The sequence below is a fragment of the Hydra viridissima genome, unplaced genomic scaffold (assembly GCF_058129835.1).
Source record: "Hydra viridissima isolate aposymbiotic clone 2 unplaced genomic scaffold, HvirCarnegie_v1 scaffold_8, whole genome shotgun sequence".
NCBI lineage: Eukaryota > Metazoa > Cnidaria > Hydrozoa > Anthoathecata > Hydridae > Hydra > Hydra viridissima.
In genome coordinates this window covers 13,044,171-13,064,821 of record NW_028324307.1, presented here as the reverse complement: position 1 = coordinate 13,064,821, position 20,651 = coordinate 13,044,171, and the positions used below count along the sequence as shown (strand labels likewise).

Here is a 20,651-nt window from a genome sequence, read left to right as displayed (position 1 = left end):
CAAGAATTTCAGAAATGTTGTCAATATTAGCCAATCTGTAAAAACCAGATAAAAATAAAAACTAACACATTTTATAACTCTTTTTTATAACTGAACAAGATGGGACATAAAAGTATGAAAAAAATTATTACTTTGAAGAAAAGGGCATACCATTGCAAACTGTTTTATTGCTTAGTGAACTAGCCTGAGAGTATTATCTTATAATGCAACTAGAAAATGGAAAAAATTACATTTTTAATGTGTAAGCCACAGAACTCTTCAAGTTTGATCAAATAATTATATTGTTGACCAATCTTTCAACGGACAATTTTATTTCTATTTATACATAAACTATAAAATTGTTGTATTTATGTAAATTTACACTTTTATATATAAGCACATATTTAGCTTAAATATTTTTTTAAATTTAGCCTGAGAATAAAACTAGCCTGAGAGTATAATCTTGATTTGACATTCATCAATATCTAAATGCAATTTTATAACTCTAAACTTGTTTTTCACGAATGTCCCCTAAATGCTTTGTAATAAAGTGTTAAGCAAATATCAAGGGACTTTTTTCTGTTGAATTTTCACTCCCAAAAACATTCCAATAATTAAAACAAGTTTAAATCAAGATAAATATTTACCAAGACAGACAGTTTTGTGGCTTAAAAGGCCAACTTGAGAATAACCAGGTAAGCATTCACAAACAAAACCTCCATTAGTGTTTTTACAAGCAGAGGAACTTGTGCAGTTTGTACCCTCACTTTTTATTTGGCATTCATCAATATCTATTGAAAAAAATTATCATAGAATAATCATTCATAAAGATTTATGGCTAGTATAACAAAAGAAACTAATATAAAAATGAAATGGTATCTGAGCTTTGTAAACTACCATCAAGTGCACTGAATCAAATATAATACATACACAAATGAATCAAATATACTAATTTTATAAATACTAAATACACAAATACTAAACATATAAATACCGCACAAAAGTAAAAACTGTTATAGAAAAAATATTACTATATTAATGTCATCATTATAGAGACATTTTCTTATTATATAATAAATAAATAATTAGTATTAATAAAACTAAAGATGCATGATTAACACTAAAACATTTTATTTTTTGTTACTTTAATTTATGCTTTATAATTAAATAAGTAAAACCTAACAATTTCAAGTAATATGACATACCCAAAAACAATTCTTAGAATGTTTTGAGGAGTTTACATACAAAACAATTCAATGATTGCTTTAAATACAATAAAGAATTTCGACAAAACTGCAGAATATGAAGAAAAGGCTCTACAGTATTGCTAAATTAAAATCTTTTATCTGTATTGAACTCACCAGTACAGATCGTGTTTTTGCTAAGATTACCAATATGAGAAAACCCAGATAAGCATTCACAGACAAATGAATCATATGTATTCAGACAGGTTGATGTATTAGAGCATTCAGTACCAGAAATGTTTAAAGAGCACTCATCAACCTCTACAAAAGCTGCAACAAATAATAATAAACAGTACAAAAAGATATGTAAAAAACAAACATAAAAAAAAAACAATCCAACAAAATCAGAAACAAATTTTGATACACAAAACAAAAAAAACAGAAGAGAAAAGAATTATAAAAAAATCCAACAAAATTAGAAACAAATACTATTAAACAGAAGATACAAGAAAAATAGAAATATTTTAAACAACTGTATACAATACAAAAGGATGAAACATAGGACTCACTTGTGGTAGTTGAAGCTTGAGTTGCGGTAGTTGCAAAAACATTTGTAGTAACTTGACTTAAAGAAGTTAAAGTTTGAATTGTAGTAGTTGTAGCTAAAATTGCAGTGGTTGGTGATACAGTTGTAAAAAGAGCAGCTTGAGTTGTGGTAGCAGCAGCTTCAGTTGTAGTAGTTGTAGCTTCAGTTGTAGTAGTTACACCTTCTGATAATGTAGTAGTTGCAGCATCAGTTGTAGAAGTTGCAGCTTCAGCTGTAGTAGTTGCAGCTTCAGCTGTAGTAGTTGCAGCTTCAGCTATAGTAGTTGCAGCTTCAGTTAAAGTAGTTGGAGTTTCAGTTGCAGTAGATAAAGCTTCAGTTTTTATTGAAGTTGCAGTTTCAGTTGTAGTAGTTGCAGCTTCATATGTAGTAGCTAAAGCTTCTGATGTTGTTGTAGTTACAGCTTCAGTTGTAGAAATTGCAGATTCTGTTGCTGTAAAAGATGCAGCTTCAGTTGAAGTAGTTGCAGCTTCAGCTGTAGTAGTTGCGGCATCAGTTGTAGTAGTTAAAGTTTCAGATGTAGTAGTCTCAGCTTCTGTAGCAGCAGTTACAGCATCTGTTGTTGTAGTTCCAGGTTCAGTTAAAGAAATTGCAGCTTCATTTGTAGTAGTTAAAGCTTCTTTTGTTGAAGTTGCAGCCTCTGTAGTAGTAGTTGCAGCTTCAGTTGTAGTTGTTAACGTTTCTGTTGTTGTTGTAGCAGCTACAGTTGTAGTAGTTAGAGTTTCAGTTGTAGTAGTTAGAGCTTCTGTTGCTGTAGTAGTTGCAGCTTCAGTTGTAATAGTTGCAGCTTCAGTTGAAGTAGTTAGAATTTCAGTTGTAGAAGTTTCAGCTTCAGTTGTTGAAGTTACAGATTCTGTTGTTGAAGTTGCAGCTTCAATTGTAGAAGTTGCAGCTTCAGTTGTAGTAGTTAAAGCTTCTGTTGTTGCCGTAGATGCAGCTTCAGTTGTGGTAGTTGCAGTTTCAGCTGTAGTAGTAGCAGCATCAGCTGTAGTAGTTGCAGTTTCAGTTGTAGCAGTTAGAATTTCAGTTGTAGTAGTTAAAGCTTCTGTTGTTGATGTAGTTGCAGCTTCAGTTGTAGCAGTTGCAGCTTCAGTTATAGTAGTTAAAACTTCTGTTGTTGTCGCAGTTGCAGCTTCAGTTGTAAAAGTTGGAATTTCAGTTGCAGTAGTTTCAGCTTCTGTTGTAGTAGTTACGGCATCTGATAATGTAGTTGCAGCCTCTATTGTAGTAGTTGCAGCTTCACTTGTAGTTGTTACAGTTTCTGCTGTTGTTGTAGCAGCTTCAGTTGTAGTAGTTTCAGCTTCAGTTTTCGTAGTTACAGCTTCTGTTGCTGTAGTAGTTGCAGCTTCAGTAGTAATAGTTGCAGCTTCAGTTGTAGTAGTTGGAATTTCAGTTGTAGTAGTTGGAGTTTCAGTTGTAGTAGTTTCAGCTTCTGCTGCAGTAGTTAAAGCATCTGTAGTTGAAGTTGCAGCTTCAGTTGTAGTAGTTGCAGCTTCAGTTGTAGCAGTTGCAACTTCAACTGTAGTAGTTGCAGCTTCAGTTGTAGTAGTTGGAGTTTCAGTTGTAGTAGTTAGAGTTTCAGTTATAGTAGTTACAGCTTCTGTCGCTGTAGTAGTTGCAGCTTTAGTTTTAGTAGTTAACGCCTCTGTTGTTGTTGTAGCAGCTTCAGTTGTAGTAGTGAGAGATTTAGTTAAAGTAATTACAGCATCTGTTGCTGAGGTAGTTGCAGCTACAGTTGTAACATTTACAGCTTCAGATGTAGTAGTTGCAGCATTTGTTGCTGAAGTAGTTGCAGCTTCATTTGTAGTAGTTGCAGCTTCAGTTGTAGTAGGTAGAGTTTCTGTTGTAGTTGTTTCAACTTCTGTTGTAATAGTTAAAGCTTCCGTTGTTGTAGTTACAGTGTCTGTTGTCGTAGTTGCAGCTTCTGTTGTAGTAATTGGAGTTTCAATTATAGTAGTTTCAGCTTCTGTTGTTGTAATTACAGCTTCTGTTGCTGTAGTAGATGCAGATTCAGTTGTAATAGTTGCAGCTTCAGTTGTAGAAGTTGGAATTTCATTTGTAGTAGTTGGAGTTTTAGTTGTAGTAGTGTCAGCTTCTTCTGCAGTAGTTTCAGCTTCTGTTGAAGTAGTGGCAGCTTCAGTTGTAGAAGTTGCAGCTTCGGTTGTAATAGTTAAAGCTTCTGTTGTATAAGTTGGAGTTTTAGTTGTAGTAGTTTCAGCTTCTGTTGTGGTAGTTACAGCTTCTGTTGTAGTAGTTGCAGCCTCTGGTGTAAAAGTTGCAGCATCAGTTGCATTAGTTAAAGCTACTGTAGTTGTAGTAGTTACAGCTTCAGTTGTAGTTGTTGAAGCTTCTGTTGTTGTAAGTGAAAAATCAGTTTTAGTAGTTGGTTGTTCAGTTGTTGTAGTTTCAGCTTCTGCTGCAGTATTTACAGCTTCTGCAGTTGTAGTTGAAGCTTCAGTTGTAGTAGTTGCAGCTTCAGTTGTAGTAGTTGCAGCTTGAGTTGTAGAAGTTGCAGCTTCACCTGTAGTAGTTGCAGCTTCAGCTGTAGTAGTTGCAGCTTCAGTTGGAGTAGTTGCAGCTTCAGCTGTAGTAGTTGCAGCTTCGGCTGTAGTAATTACAGCTTCAGTTGTAGTATTTGCAGCTTCTGTTGCTGCAGTATTTGCAGCTTCAGTTGTAGGAGTTGCAGCTTTAGCTGCAGTAGTTGAAGCTTCAATTATAGTATTTAGAGATTCCGTTGTAGTAGTTAATGCTTCTGTTGTTATTAAAGTTCCAGCTTCAGTTGTAGCAGTTGCAGCTTCAGTGGTGGTAGATAAAGCTTTTGTTGTTGTCGTAGTTGCAGCTTCAATTGTAGTAGTTGGAGTTTCAGTTGTAGTAGTTTCAGCTTCTGTTGTAGTAGTTACAGCATCTGATGTTGTAGTTGCAGCCTCTATTGTTGTAGTTGCAGCTTCACTTGTAGTTGTTACAGTTTCTGCTGTTGTTGTAGCAGCTTCATTTTTCGTAGTTACAGCTTCTGTTGCTGTAGTAGTTGCAGCTTCAGTAGTAATAGTTGCAGCTTCAGTTGTAGTAGTTGGAATTTCATTTGTAGTAGTTGGAGTTTTAGTTGTAGTAGTGTCAGCTTCTTCTGCAGTAGTTTCAGCTTCTGTTGCTGTAGTAGTTGCAGCTTCAGTTGTAGTAGTTAAAACTTCTATTGTTGTAGTAGTTGCAGCTTCAGTTGTAGTAGTTGCAGCTTCAGTTGTAGTAGTTAAAATTTCTGTTGTTGTCGTAGTTACAGCTTCAGTAGTAGTAGTTGCAGCATCTGTTGCTGTATTAGTTTCTGCTTCTGTTGTTGTAGTTACAGCTTTGGTTGTTGCAGTTAAAGCTTCAGTTGTAGTAGTTGCAGCTTCAGCTGTAGTAGTTGCTGCTGCTGTTGTAGTAGCTGGAGTTTCAGTTAAAGTAGTTAAAGCTTCAGTTGTTGTCGTTGTTACAGCTTCAGTTGTAACAGTTGCAGCTTCTGTTGCTGTAATAGTTGCAGCTCCAGTTTTAGTAGTAAGAGATTCAGTTGTAGTATTTACAGCTTCTGTTGCTGAGGTAGTTGCAGCTACAGTAGTAATATTTACAGCTTCAGTTGTAGTAGTTGGATTTTCAGTTGTAGTATTTTCAGTATCTGGTGCAGTAGATACAGCTTCGGTTGTTGTAGTTACAGCTTCAGTTGTAGTAGTTGCAGCTTCTGCTGCCGAAGTAAATGAAACTTCAGTTGTAGTAGTTGCAGCTTCAGCTGTAGCAGTTGCAGCTTCAGTTGTAGTTGTTAAAGCTTCTGTTGTTGTCGTAGTTACAGCTTCAGTTGTAGTAATTGCAGCATCTGTTGGTGTAGTAGTTGTAGCTTCAGTTGTAGTAGTTTCAGCTTCAGCTGTAGTAGTTGTAGCTGGAGTTGTAGTAGTTAGAGTTTCAGTTGTAGTAGTTTCTGCTTCTGTTGTAGTAGTTACAGCTTTGGTTGTTGTAGTTAAAGCTTCAGTTGTAGTAGTTGCAGCTTTAGCTGTAGTAGTTGCAGATTCTGTTGTAGTAGTTGGAGTTTCAGTTGTAGTAGTTAAAGCTTCTGTTGTTGTTATAGCTGCAGCTTCAGCTGTAGTTGTTGCAGCTTCAGTTGTAGTAGTTAAAGCTTCAGTTGTTGTCGTAGTTACAGCTTCAGCTGTAGTAGTTGTAGCTTGAGTTGTAGTAGTTAGATTTTCAGTTGTAGTAGTTTCAGCTTCCATTGTAGTAGTTACAGCTTCCGTTGCTGTAGTAGTTGCAGCTTCTGTTGTAGAAGTTGGAGTTTTAGTTGTAGTAGTTTCAGCTTCTGTTGTAGAAGTTACAGCTTCTGTTGTTGTAGTTGCACCCTCTGGTGTAGTAGTTGCAGCATCAGTTGCATTAGTTAAAGCTTCTGTTGTTGTAGTAGTTGCAGCTTCAGCTGTAGTAGTTGAAGCTTCAGCTGTAGTAGTTGCAGATTCAGTTGTAGTAATTGGAGTTTCAGTTGTTGAAGTTGGAATTTCAGTTGTAGTAGTTTCTGCTTCTGTTGTAGTAGTTTTAACGTCGGTTGTTGTAGTTACAGCTTCAGTTGTAGAAGTTGAAGCTTCTGTTGCCTTAATAAATGCAGCTTCAGTTGTAGTAGTTGAAGCTTCAGTTGTAATAGTCGGAATTTCAGTTGTAGTAGTTGGAGTTTGAGTTGTAGTAGCTTCAGCTTCTGCTACAGTTGTTACAGCTTCTGTAGTTCTTTTTGCTGCTTCAGTTGTAGTAGTTGCAGCTTCAGTTGTAGTAGTTACAGCTTCTGTTTCTGTAGTAGTTGCAGCTTCAGTTGTAGTAGTTAAAGCTTCTGTTGTTGTAGTAGTTGCAGCTTCAGCTGTAGTAGTTGAAGCTTCAGCTGTAGTAGTTGCAGATTCAGTTGTAGTAATTGGAGTTTCAGTTGTTGAAGTTGGAATTTCAGTTGTAGTAGTTTCTGCTTCTGTTGTAGTAGTTACAGCTTCGGTTGTTATAGTTAAAGCTTCAGTTGTAGTAGTTGCAGCTTCTGTTGTAGTAGTTGCAGCTTCAGCTGTAGTAGTTGCAGCTTCAGCTGTAGTAGTTGCAGCTTCAGTTGTAGTAGTTGGAGTTTCAGTTGTAGTAGTTAAAGCTTCTGTTGTTGCTGCAGTTGCAGCTTCAGTTGTAGTAGTTGCAGCTACAGTTATAGTAGTTAAAGCTTCAGTTGTTGTCGTAGTTACAGCTTCAGCTGTAGTAGTTGTAGCTTGAGTTGTAGTAGTTAGATTTTCAGTTGTAGTAGTTTCAGCTTCCATTGTAGTAGTTACAGCTTCCGTTGCTGTAGTAGTTGCAGCTTCTGTTGTAGAAGTTGGAGTTTTAGTTGTAGTAGTTTCAGCTTCTGTTGTAGTAGTTACAGCTTCTGTTGTTGTAGTTGCACCCTCTGGTGTAGTAGTTGCAGCATCAGTTGCATTAGTTAAAGCTTCTGTTGTTGTAGTAGTTGCAGCTTCAGCTGTAGTAGTTGAAGCTTCAGCTGTAGTAGTTGCAGATTCAGTTGTAGTAATTGGAGTTTCAGTTGTTGAAGTTGGAATTTCAGTTGTAGTAGTTTCTGCTTCTGTTGTAGTAGTTTTAACGTCGGTTGTTGTAGTTACAGCTTCAGTTGTAGAAGTTGAAGCTTCTGTTGCCTTAATAAATGCAGCTTCAGTTGTAGTAGTTGAAGCTTCAGTTGTAATAGTCGGAATTTCAGTTGTAGTAGTTGGAGTTTGAGTTGTAGTAGCTTCAGCTTCTGCTACAGTTGTTACAGCTTCTGTAGTTCTTTTTGCTGCTTCAGTTGTAGTAGTTGCAGCTTCAGTTGTAGTAGTTACAGCTTCTGTTTCTGTAGTAGTTGCAGCTTCAGTTGTAGTAGTTAAAGCTTCTGTTGTTGTAGTAGTTGCAGCTTCAGCTGTAGTAGTTGAAGCTTCAGCTGTAGTAGTTGCAGATTCAGTTGTAGTAATTGGAGTTTCAGTTGTTGAAGTTGGAATTTCAGTTGTAGTAGTTTCTGCTTCTGTTGTAGTAGTTACAGCTTCGGTTGTTATAGTTAAAGCTTCAGTTGTAGTAGTTGCAGCTTCTGTTGTAGTAGTTGCAGCTTCAGCTGTAGTAGTTGCAGCTTCAGCTGTAGTAGTTGCAGCTTCAGTTGTAGTAGTTGGAGTTTCAGTTGTAGTAGTTAAAGCTTCTGTTGTTGCTGCAGTTGCAGCTTCAGTTGTAGTAGTTGCAGCTACAGTTATAGTAGTTAAAGCTTCAGTTGTTGTCGTAGTTACAGCTTCAGTTGTAGAAGGTGTAGCTTGAGTTGTAGTAGTAAGATATTCAGTTGCAGTAGTTTCAGCTTCTGTTGTAGTAGTTACAGCTTCTGTTGCTGTAGTAATTGCAGCTTCTGTTGTAGAAGTTGGAGTTTTAGTTATAGTAGTTTCAGCTTCTGATGTAGTAGTTACAGCTTCTGTTGTTGTAGTTGCACCCTCTGTTGTAGTAGTTGCAGCATCAGTTGCATTAGTTAAAGCTTCTGTTTTTGTAGAAGTTGCAGCTTCAGCTGTAGTAGTTGCAGCTTCAGCTGTAGTAGTTGCAGATTCAGTTGTAGTAATTGTAGTTTCAGTTGTTAAAGTTGGAATTTCAGTTGTAGTAGTTTCTGCTTCTATTGTAGTAGTTTTGGCTTCGGTTGATGAAGTTACAGCTTCAGTTGTAGTAGTTGAAGCTTCTTTTGCCGTAATAAATGCAGCTTCAGTTGTAGTAGTTGAAGCTTCAGTTGTAATAGTCGGAATTTCAGTTGTAGTAGTTGGAGTTTCAGTTGTAGTAGCTTCAGCTTCTGCTACAGTTGTTACAGCTTCTGTAGTTTTATTTGCAGCTTCAGTTGTAGTAGTTGCAGCTTCAGTTGTAGTAGTTAAAGCTTCTGTTGCTGTAGTAGTTGCAGCTTCAGTTGTAGAAATTACAGCATCAGTTGTAGTAGTTGCAACTTCTGTTGCTGTAGTAGTTGCAGCTTCAGTTGTAGTAGTTGCAGCTTCAGCTGTAATAGTTGAAGCTTCAGTTGTAGTAGTTGCAACTTCAACTGTAGTAGTTAAAGTTTCTGTTGTTGTTGTAGTTGTTGCTTCAGTTGTAGTAGTTGCAGCTTCAGATGTAGAGGTATTAGCTTCAGTTGTTGTAATTACAGCCTCAGTTGTAGTAGTTCGATTTTCAGTTATAGTTGTTTCAGCTTCTGTTGTAGCAGTTAAAGCTTCTGTTGATGTCGTAGTTACAGCTTCAGTTATAATAGTTGCAGCTTCTGTTGCTGTAGTAGTTGCAGCTTCAGCTGTAGTAGTTGCAGCTTCAGTTGTAGTTGTTTGAGTTTCAGTTGTAGTAGTCACAGCTTCTTTTGTAGTAGTTAAAGCTTCTGTTGCTGTTGTAGTTGCAGCTTCAGTTGTAGTAATTACAGCATCAGTTGTAGTAGTTGCAACTTCTGTTGCTGTAGTATTTGCAGCTTTAGTTGTAGTAGTTAGAGCTTTAGTTGTAGAAGTTGCAGCTTCAGTTGTAGTAGTTAAAGCTCCTGTTGTTGTTGCAGTTGCAGCTTCAGTTGTAGTAGTTGCAGCTTCAGTTGTAGTAGTTAAAGCTTCAGTTGTTGTCGTAGTTACAGCTTCAGTTGTAGCAGTTGGAACAGTTGTTGCGTTAGTAGTTGCAGCTTCAGTTGTAGTAGATGCAACATCTATTGCTCTTGTAGTTGCAGCTTCAGTTGTATTAGATGCAACATCTGTTGCTCTTGTAGTTGCAGCTTCAGCTGTAGCAGTTGCAGCTTCACTTGTAGTTGTTAAAGCTTCTGTTGTTGTCGTAGTTACAGCTTCAGTTGTAGTAATTGCAGCATCTGTTGGTGTAGTAGTTGTAGCTTCAGTTATAGTAGTTTCAGCTTCTGTTGTAGTAGTTAAAGCTTCTGTTGTTGTCGTAGTTACAGCTTCAGTTGTAATAGTTGCAGCTTCTGTTGCTGTTGTAGTTGCAGCTTCATCTGTAGTAATTGTATCTTCAGTTGTAGTAGTTAGAGTTTCAGTTGTAGTAGTCTCAGCTTCTTTTGTAGTTGTTAAAGCTTCTGTTAATGTTGTAGTTGCAGCTTCAGTTGTAGTAGTTGCAGCTTCAGATGTAGAGGTATCAGCTTCAGTTGTTGTAATTACAGCTTCAGTTGGTTTAGTTGGAATTTCAGTTATAGTAGTTTCAGCTTCTGTTGTAGTAGTTAAAGCTTCTGTTTTTGTATTAGTTACAGCTTCAGTTGTAATAGTTGCAGCTTCTTTTGCAGAAGTAGTTGCAGATTCAGTCGTTGTAGTTGCAGCTTCAGCTGTAGTAGTTGCAGCTTCAGTTGTAGTAGTTAGAGTTTCAGTTGTAGAAGTTACAGCTTCAGTTGTAGTAGTTGCAGGTTCTGTTATTGTAGTAGTTGCAGGTTCTGTTGTAGTAGTTGGAGTTTTAGATGGAGTAGTTACAGCTTCTGTCGATGTAGATGCAGTCTCTGTTGTAGTAGTTGCTGCTTCAGTTTTAGTAGTTAAAGCTTCTGTTTTTGTCGTAGTTACAGCTTCAGTAGTAGTAGTTTCAGCTTCTGTTGTAGTAGTTGGAATTCCAGTTGTAGTAGTTGGAGTTTCAGTTGTAGTAGTTTCAGCTTCTGCTGCAGTAGTTACAGCTTCTGTAGTTGTAGTTCCAGCTTCACTTGTAGTGGTTGCAGCTTCAGTTGTAGTAGTTAAAGCTTCTGTTGTAGTAGTTGAAACCTCAGTTGTATTAGTTTCAGCTTTTGTTGTAGTGGTTACAGCTTCGTTTGTTGTAGTTAAAGCTACTGTTGTTGTAGTATTTGCAACTTCCGCTGTAGTAGTTGCAGCTTCAGCTGTAGTAGCTGCAGCTTCAGCTGTAGTAGTTGCAGCTGCAGTTGTAGTAGTTGGAACTTCAGTTGTAGTAGTTAAAGCTTCTGTTATTGTCGTAGTTACAGCTTCAGTTGTAGTAATTGCAGAATCTGTTGGTGTAGTAGTTGTAGCTTCAGTTGTAATAGTTTCAGCTTCAGCTGTAGTAGTTGTAGCTGGAGTTGTAGTAGTTAGAGTTTCAGTTGTAGAAGTTTCAGCTTCTGATGTAGTAGTTACAGCTTCGGTTGTTATAGTTAAAGCTTCAGTTGTAGTAGTTGCAGCTTCTGTTGTAGTAGTTGCAGCTTCAGCTGTAGTAGTTGCAGCTTCAGCTGTAGTAGTTGCAGCTTCAGTTGTAGTAGTTGGAGTTTTAGTTGTAGTAGTTAAAGCTCCTGTTGTTGTTGCAGTTGCAGCTTCAGTTGTAGTAGTTGCAGCTTCAGTTGTAGTAGTTAAAGCTTCAGTTGTTGTCGTAGTTACAGCTTCAGTTGTAGCAGTTGGAACAGTTGTTGCGTTAGTAGTTGCAGCTTCAGTTGTAGTAGATGCAACATCTATTGCTCTTGTAGTTGCAGCTTCAGTTGTATTAGATGCAACATCTGTTGCTCTTGTAGTTGCAGCTTCAGCTGTAGCAGTTGCAGCTTCACTTGTAGTTGTTAAAGCTTCTGTTGTTGTCGTAGTTACAGCTTCAGTTGTAGTAATTGCAGCATCTGTTGGTGTAGTAGTTGTAGCTTCAGTTATAGTAGTTTCAGCTTCTGTTGTAGTAGTTAAAGCTTCTGTTGTTGTCGTAGTTACAGCTTCAGTTGTAATAGTTGCAGCTTCTGTTGCTGTTGTAGTTGCAGCTTCATCTGTAGTAGTTGTATCTTCAGTTGTAGTAGTTAGAGTTTCAGTTGTAGTAGTCTCAGCTTCTTTTGTAGTTGTTAAAGCTTCTGTTAATGTTGTAGTTGCAGCTTCAGTTGTAGTAGTTGCAGCTTCAGATGTAGAGGTATCAGCTTCAGTTGTTGTAATTACAGCTTCAGTTGGTTTAGTTGGAATTTCAGTTATAGTAGTTTCAGCTTCTGTTGTAGTAGTTAAAGCTTCTGTTTTTGTATTAGTTACAGCTTCAGTTGTAATAGTTGCAGCTTCTTTTGCAGAAGTAGTTGCAGATTCAGTCGTTGTAGTTGCAGCTTCAGCTGTAGTAGTTGCAGCTTCAGTTGAAGTAGTTAGAGTTTCAGTTGTAGAAGTTACAGCTTCAGTTGTAGTAGTTGCAGGTTCTGTTATTGTAGTAGTTGCAGGTTCTGTTGTAGTAGTTGGAGTTTTAGATGGAGTAGTTACAGCTTCTGTCGATGTAGATGCAGTCTCTGTTGTAGTAGTTGCTGCTTCAGTTTTAGTAGTTAAAGCTTCTGTTTTTGTCGTAGTTACAGCTTCAGTAGTAGTAGTTTCAGCTTCTGTTGTAGTAGTTGGAATTCCAGTTGTAGTAGTTGGAGTTTCAGTTGTAGTAGTTTCAGCTTCTGCTGCAGTAGTTACAGCTTCTGTAGTTGTAGTTCCAGCTTCACTTGTAGTGGTTGCAGCTTCAGTTGTAGTAGTTAAAGCTTCTGTTGTAGTAGTTGAAACCTCAGTTGTATTAGTTTCAGCTTTTGTTGTAGTGGTTACAGCTTCGTTTGTTGTAGTTAAAGCTACTGTTGTTGTAGTATTTGCAACTTCCGCTGTAGTAGTTGCAGCTTCAGCTGTAGTAGCTGCAGCTTCAGCTGTAGTAGTTGCAGCTGCAGTTGTAGTAGTTGGAACTTCAGTTGTAGTAGTTAAAGCTTCTGTTATTGTCGTAGTTACAGCTTCAGTTGTAGTAATTGCAGAATCTGTTGGTGTAGTAGTTGTAGCTTCAGTTGTAATAGTTTCAGCTTCAGCTGTAGTAGTTGTAGCTGGAGTTGTAGTAGTTAGAGTTTCAGTTGTAGAAGTTTCTGCTTCTGTTTTAGTAGTTACAGCTTTGGTTGTTGTAGTTATTGCTTCAGTTGTAGTAGTTGCAGCTTCAGCTGTAGTAGTTGCAGATTCTGCTGTAGTAGTTGGAGTTTCAGTTGTAATAGTCGGAAGTTCAGTTTTAGTAGTTGGAGTTTCAGTTGTAGCAGCTTCAGCTTCTGCTACAGTTGTTACAGCTTCTGTAGTTGTAGTTGCAGCTTCAGTTGTAGTGGTTGCAGCTTCAGTTGTAGTAGTTAAAGCTTCTGTTGTAGTAGTTGAAACTTCAGTTGTAGTAGTTAAAGCTTCTGTTTTTGTCGTAGTTACAGCTTCAGTTGTAGTAGTTTCTGCTTCTGTTGTAGTAGTTGGAATTTCAGTTGTAGTAGTTGGAGTTTCAGTTGTAGTAGTTTCAGCTTCTGCTTCAGTAGTTACAGCTTCTGTAGTTGTAGTTGCAGCTTCAGTTGTAGTGGTTGCAGCTTCAGTTGTAGTAGTTAAAGCTTCTGTTGTAGTAGTTGAAACTTCAGTTGTATTAGTTTCAGCTTTTGTTGTAGTAGTTACAGCTTCGTTTGTTGTAGTTAAAGCTTCTGTTGTTGTAGTAGTTGCAGCTTCAGTTGTAGTAGTTGCAGCTTCAGCTGTAGTAGTTGCAGCTTCAGCTGTTGTAGTTGCAGATTCAGTTGTAGTAATTGGAGTTTCAGTTGTTGTAGTTGGAATTTCAGTTGTAGTTGTTTCTGCTTCTGTTATAGCAGTTTTAGCTTCCGTTGTTGTAGTTACATCTTCAGTTGTAGTAGTTGAAGCTTCTGTTGCCGTAATAAATGCAGCTTCAGTTGTAGTAGTTGAAGCTTCAGTTGTAATAGTCGGAATTTCAGTTTTAGTAGTTGGAGTTTCAGTTGTAGCAGCTTCAGCTTCTGCTACAGTTGTTACAGCTTCGGTAGTTCTATTTGCAGCTTCAGTTGTAGTAGTTGGAGCTTCAGTTGTAGTAGTTACAGCTTCAGCTGTAGTAGATGATGCTTCAGTTGTAGTAGTTGCAGCTTCAACTGTAGTACTTAAAGCTTCTGTTGTGGTTGTAGTTGTTGCTTCAGTTGTAGTAGTTGCAGCTTCAGATGTAGAGGTATCAGCTTCAGTTGTTGTAATTACAGCTTCAGTTGTAGTAGTTGTAATTTCAGTTGTAGTAGTTTCAACTTCTGTTGTAATAGTTAAAGCTTCTGTTGTTGTCGTAGTTACAGCTTCAGTTGTAATAGTTGCAGCTTCTGTTGCTATAGTAGTTGCAGCTTTAGCTGTAGTAGTTGCAGCTTCAGTTGTAGTAGTTAGAGTTTCAGTTGTAGTAGTCTCAGCTTCTGTTGCAGTAGTTAAAGCTTCTGTTGTTGTTGTAGTTGCAGCTTCAGTTGTAGTAGTTGCAGCTTCAGATGTAGAGGTATCAGCTTCAGTTGTAGTAATTACAGCTTCAGTTGTAGTAGTTAGAGTTTCAGTTGAAGTAGTCTCATCTTCTGTTGCAGTAGTCTCAGCTTCTGTTGTAGTAGTTAAAGCTTCTGTTGTTGTTGTAGTTGCATCTTCAGTTGTAGTAGTTTCATCATCAGTTGTAGTAGTTAAAATTTTTGTCGTTGTCGTAGTTACAGCTTCATTTGCAGTAGTTACAGCTTCTATTTTTGTAGTTGCAGCTTCAGTTGTAGAATTTGCAGCTTCAGTTGTAGTAGTTAAAGCTTCTGTTGTTGTAGTAGTTGCAAGTTCTGTTGTAGTAGTTGGAATTTTAGATGTAATAGTTAAAGCTTCTGTCGATGTAAATGCAGCCTCTGTTGTAGTAGTTGCAGCTTCAGTTGTAGTAGTTAAAGCTTCTGTTTTTGTCGTAGTTACAGCTTCAGTTGTAGTAGTTTCTGCTTCTGTTGTAGTAGTTGGAATTTCAGTTGTAGTAGTTGGAGTTTCAGTTGTAGTAGTTTCAGCTTCTGCTTCAGTAGTTACAGCTTCTGTAGTTGTAGTTGCAGCTTCAGTTGTAGTGGTTGCAGCTTCAGTTGTAGTAGTTAAAGCTTCTGTTGTAGTAGTTGAAACTTCAGTTGTATTAGTTTCAGCTTTTGTTGTAGTAGTTACAGCTTCGTTTGTTGTAGTTAAAGCTTCTGTTGTTGTAGTAGTTGCAGCTTCAGTTGTAGTAGTTGCAGCTTCAGCTGTAGTAGTTGCAGCTTCAGCTGTTGTAGTTGCAGATTCAGTTGTAGTAATTGAAGTTTCAGTTGTAGTAATTGGAATTTCAGTTGTAGTAGTTTCTACTTCTGTTGTAGTAGTTTTAGCTTTGGTTGTTGTAGTTACAGCTTCAGTTGTAGTAGTTGAAGCTTCTGTTGCCGTAATAAATGCAGCTTCAGTTGTAGTAGTTGAAGCTTTAGTTGTAATAGTCAGAATTTCAGTTGTAGTAGTTGGAGTTTCAGTTGTAGTAGTTTCAGCTTCTGCTGCAGTAGTTACAGCTTCTGTAGTTGTAGTTGCATCTTCAGTTGTAGTGGTTGCAGCTTCAGTTGTAGTAGTTGCAGCTTCAGCTGTAATAGTTGCAGCGTCAGCTGTAGTAGTTGCAGCTTTAGTTGTAGTAGTTGGAGTTTCAGTTGTAATAGTTAGAATTTCAGTTGTAGTAGTTTCGGCTGCTGTTGCAATAGTTACAGCTTCTGTTGATGAAGTTGCATCATTAGATGTAGTGTTTGCAGCTTCAGTTGTTGTAAATACAGCTTCAGTTGTAGTAGTTGAAATTTCATTTGTAGTAGTTTCAGCTTTTGTTGTAGTAGTTAAAACTTCTGTTGTTGTTGTAGTTACAGCTTCAGTTGTAGTAGTTGCAGATTCAGTTGTAGTAGTTAAAGCTTCTGTTGTTGTCGTAGTTACAGCTTCAGTTGTAGCAGTTGCAACTTCTGTTGCTGTAGTAGTTGCAGTTTGAGTTGTAGTAGTTGCAGCTTCAGTTGTAGTACTTGCTGATTCAGTTGTAGTAGTTAAAGCTTCTGTTGTTGTCGTAGTTACAGCTTCAGTTGTAGCAGTTGCAGCTTCTGTTGCTGTAGTAGTTGCAGTTTGAGTTGTAGTAGTTGCAGCTTCAGTTGTAGTAGTTAGAGTTTCAGTTGTCGTAGTTTCTGCTTCTGTTGCAGTAGTTTCAGCTTCTGTTGTTGTTGTAGTTGCAGCTTCAGTTGTAGTAGTTGCAGCTTCAGTTTTAGTTTTTAACGCTTCTGTAGTAGTTAGAGTTTCAGTTGTAGTAGTTTCAGCTTCTGTTGCAGTAGTTTCAGCTTCTGTTGTAGTACTTGCAGCTTCAGTTGTAGAAGTTGCAGCTTCTGTTGTAGTAGTTGGAATTTTAGTTGTAGTAGTTTCAGCTTCTGTTGTAGTAGTTACAGCTTCTGTTGTTTTAGTTGCAGCCTCTGTTGTAGTAGTTGCAGCTTCAGTTGTAGTTGTTACAGTTTCTGTTGTTGTTGTAGCAGCTTCAGTTGTATTAGTTGCAGCTACAGTTGTAGTAGCTAAAGCTTCTGTTGTTGTCGTAGTTACAGCTTTAGTTGTAGTAGTTGGAGTTTCATTTGTAGTAATTTCAGCTTCTGTTTTAGTAGTTAAAGCTTCGGTTGTTGTTGTTATAGCTTCAGTTGTAGTAGTTGCATATTCAGTTGCAGAAATTTCAACTTCGGTGGTAGTAGTAGTAATTGTTGTTGTTGTTTGACCTTCCGCAACAACTGGAGCACTGTATGTTGATGTTACAGTGGTGTTGTCTGCTGTTACTCCTTTGATAAAAGTTGAGTAAGAGGCTCCTGTCTCTAGAGGTTTATTGTCAGGTTCTGGCACTGAAAGTAAAGTTTGATGCAAATGATACATCGAGATGAATTTCTTTTTTTTTAAGTGTTCCTAATTTAGTTGCTCATTTTTAGTGCCACCTTTGCAATGGTTAATTTTTCTTTAATGAGTATATTGGAGTATCTTAGCAAATCAAATCTTAACTTTGTGCTGTTTTATCTAGGAATCTCCGGGTCAAAATAAGATTTTTAAGGGTGTCAATTAATTGTACAATATTTCCAATGAGTCTGTTAGTATTTTGCTTATCTTTCTTTATTACGTTGAGATAGTATCACATAGTAGTGGCCACATAATTTATTTGTTTAAGACAAATGGTCAGTAAATTAACCAAGTGGTCAGTTAATTAAAATGATCTCTGTCTTAACTAAAATGCTCTGTACCTTAAGTTAGACGATCTGTAACTTAAGTAAAATAGTCTGAAGTTTCGTAAAATAATATGAACTTGAAATGAAATAATTCAGTAAAATCTGCATATAGGATTGCCAGTTCTATCTCAGCAGTGAGCAAACAAAGTTTGACACAACAGATTAACAACATTCATTGAAACCAAGGAAACAGATACGAAAACGTGAGTGATTAAGATGTGTAACAAACTGAACAAGAAAGATGCATATGCAGGTAAACAGTGTTTAGGTCAACAGACAGCTAGGTCTCAGACAGTTAGGTCCTCTACAGTTAGTTCAACAGACTTTTAGGCCTGACGAGAAATGTTTTGCTCTCTCTACTCTTTCCTCTCTCCTCTATTTCTCTGCTTTCATTTTCTTCTCTTTCACTCTCTCTCTCTCTCTCCCTCCTTCGCTTTTTCAGCAGAAACAGCAGAAGATCAGTGGGGTGATCATTATTCCAGTAACGCTATAGTCGGAAAAATTTCAAACCAAAGATTTAATGCTTTTAAAGGACTCAAACAGCAATGTCATGCTGTATAATATTATCAGTCCCAACTAAACTATCCCAACTTTACTTCGGTTTTACTAGTAGCAGCTTCAGAACACTGAAATCAACAAAACATGTGACTACCTAATGAAACTGAAAAGATATTTAAGAGCGCTTGTAGATAATGGCCTCTAATTCAAAATGAAAAAGCTTCAAAAGAACAATACTGCTTAAAAAATTAAAACTCTTGTTGGCAATAGAGTTCGTTCGATTTTGTGAAATTAGATAAAGATTTATGCAGACAAATATAACTTTCCCAAAAGTGATAAAGAGTCTTTTATAGTAAATTAAAAAAATAAATACTCTGATGGTCCTCATTAAGCGCACAAAAAAATTGGTAAGAAGGCTTTAGGCACCTCACACCAAGCACTAATGATGCTCTTGAATCATTTAATAGAGTGGTGAAAGATGAACATACTTCAAGGGAAAGGAAAGTAGTTGCACAAGTTTCTTTAAGAAATTCATGTGCAAACATTTGTTGGTTTTGCTATTCCAATCACGCATTGTAAACCCCAGCTGGCAGCAAAAGACGTTCCTATTTGTGAAAAATGCAGAATTTATACAGACCGACTTGTGATTTTGCTGACAGAGATAAATTGATTGCTTCACTTCCAATTTGCTTTTAATTTTGTATCATTTTATCTTTCAAGATCAATTATTATGCTATCATTTTCACCTTGTTAAGTGTTTAGAGATCAATGACTGTACTAAGTTAATTTATAAAAACTGGCCATTTGTTTAAAATACTGACCCAAAAATATGCATTTGCTGACCAAAACATACTCACCATTTATTTCAAACAACAATGATCATCTCATCACAAATACTGACCAAAGGATTTGAAACCTTTATTTAATTGCTACCTGTTTATATATGAAACACTCTTACCTTCAGCATCCCTTCTCTTACGAGATGGATTTCCACCCACTTTAAACTTCTTGCCTTTCTGAGACTTATCCAGTTTTCCTACTAATTTCAAACCGTCGGTGTTGTTTTTAATTTCCTCCCATGAATATGAGCTTGGATCTCTCGTAGGAAGACTACCCGATATTAGTTTGACCAAAATGATGTAATACGTTCTAAAAATTGTATAACACATCAGACTTTTCCATTTTCATTCTAGAGTCTCTCTCCCTTGTTTTAGGGCTATTTACTCTGGCTAAAAAGAAAACAGCAAACATGCACTTCTGAAAACCATGTAAAAAACCAACTTACTCAATTTCGCTGCTAGTCTCTGCAAACTCGTAGATGACAATTTCAAAAGACTTTGCAGTTACAGCGCCAGGAGATGGTGCTAACAATATAGAACGAAAACAACATCAAAAGACTGTTTGCAGACTGTTAAAGAGAACAGTTATAACACAAAACAATGACATTGCCACCAACTCCAGCATGGCGTCTCCTTTATTTACACCTTTTCCAGAGGGAGACACTGCTCAAGACTATACTGACAAAAAAAACTCTTAATGATCTTAAAGGCTATTTATTTCTAAAGCCAAGAAGTGTTTTGTTAAAGTAAGGGTAAACTTTTGTCAGTTTGCTATTGAAAAAAAAACTTTGTAAAACATTGACAAGTCAATCACAGGCAAGTGAAACATTGGCAAGTAAAACATTGGCAAGTAAATCATAGGCAAGTGAAACATTATTAAATTTGGTTGTTCAAACTTTCAAATGCTGAAATACAGCCAAGTAATACTTTGAGGTTTGAGTTAACAGGCAAAGAAGGTATGCAACAAGTTTGTAAAAGCTTTCAGTCCCCTCCTCTTTTTTACATATTCATCTCCTATAGGTTTAATTCAATAACTCTCTAACATATTTAAAATAACAATTTACAATGTAAAAAGTCATTTCTGGTAGCATATTTAAAAGGTTCACTTGCAATAAATTCAATTATTTCCTGTGAATAAAATCTATGAGAGTAGCATGTTACATCCTATCAAATCTGTAATTTTATAAAATAGCCATACGGATTAACTTGAATAAGACACAACAGCAGCATTTCAGGAAACTCTAAAAAGATATGTCTTACACAGTTTCTAAATAAAAAAAGAGTAACGCTGTGTTGACTAATCAAAAAAGAAAAGAAAATTCATTAAAAAAAATGATCTTGGTTTCAAAAATATACTTCTTCAAAAAAAGTTCACGTTCTTACCAAAAATTTGCTCACTTCTAAAGAAAACCCAAGATTTCAAATGATTTTAATCCAAAATATAATTTTATACATAAAATAAATGTATTACAGAGGGACTTCTACAAGTGGGAAATATTTCTTAGTAAATGATAATCCCTGATTACATAACAGATTGTAAAAGCAGGAACCATTTTTGAACGAAAACACAAGGAGGTGTTGATTGCAACTAATTTTCAAAATGAAACAAAATTTTGACAGTTCCCTCCTTAGAAAAGGAAAATAAATAGAATGCCCTGATCATAATCAGAAAATGTAAACCAGGATTTCAGCATTTCTGCACCATGTTTGTTAAGCCATCAGCTTTACAAAGTGCAGAAATGCTGTAATCTGGGTTTACATTTTCTTTTCATCAAATGCTGTAACATTTCTGCACCATGTTTGTTAAGCCATCACCTTAGCAAAACATAACGATGCAGAACACAATATTGGAAAGAGGCCTATATATATATTTTCTTTGCTATGTGAACAAAGTGAATTTTCCCTAAACAAAAACTTCTTGCAATTTATTCACTTAAGTTTAACAAATTTAACATCTTAAGTAGTTTAAAACATCATTTTACCACTACAGTTGTCTTTAAGTGCATTTACTTCCCAACCGCCTGTGCACAGACACTCGTAGCTACCTGGAAAGTTATGGCAATATCCACGATACCAGTTACAAAGACTAATGTTTTCAGAACATTCGTCTATGTCTAAAAAAGAACAGAAAGAAAACGTTAACTTCTAACAGTAAAACCATTATTACTGTATACCCCGTGCTGATCCCTAACAAATAGTAAAAGCTTAGCTATTTGCATTGTGTTTTATTGAAGTCCATTTCAATAAGAGCAGACAAGCAAAATGAACGAGAAAGAAATATTAAATAGAGAAAAATACGCAACTCACCGTTACAGACAGTGTTCTTGCTAAGACTACCATTCTGAGAATACCCAGCCAAGCATTCACAAACAAAAGCACCGGCGGTGTTTTTGCAAACCGACGAGTTGGAGCATTCAGTGCCAGGACTTTTCATGGAACATTCATCAACATCTAAAAAAACACATTTGTTGATATTGCAGTCGGAATTACATTTAGTATGCCAAAAGCTGTATAAACAAGTGGGCTTTATTGACAAATACTTCAGATGTTGAAAAAGGAAACATTTTCTTCGCCAACATCTACTATCAGTGAAATTTTATAAGTCACACACTTTAATTTTAAGCGCCTTTGATTGATGCTTCAATACA

The 20,651-nt window shown here is 36.6% G+C and overlaps 1 protein-coding gene across 1 annotated transcript in view; it reads right to left on the bottom strand.

Annotated features, from left to right (window-relative positions):
* Positions 1-20,651, bottom strand: part of LOC145186423 (uncharacterized) — a 260,292-nt gene that overhangs the window by 195,232 nt on the left and 44,409 nt on the right. Inside the window, 7 exon segments of the mRNA XM_090094650.1 lie at positions 627-770; positions 1,341-1,493; positions 1,733-16,291; positions 18,123-18,313; positions 18,450-18,528; positions 19,986-20,117; positions 20,311-20,454. Coding sequence (XP_089950776.1) covers positions 627-770; positions 1,341-1,493; positions 1,733-16,291; positions 18,123-18,313; positions 18,450-18,528; positions 19,986-20,117; positions 20,311-20,454 — 15,402 coding nt within the window.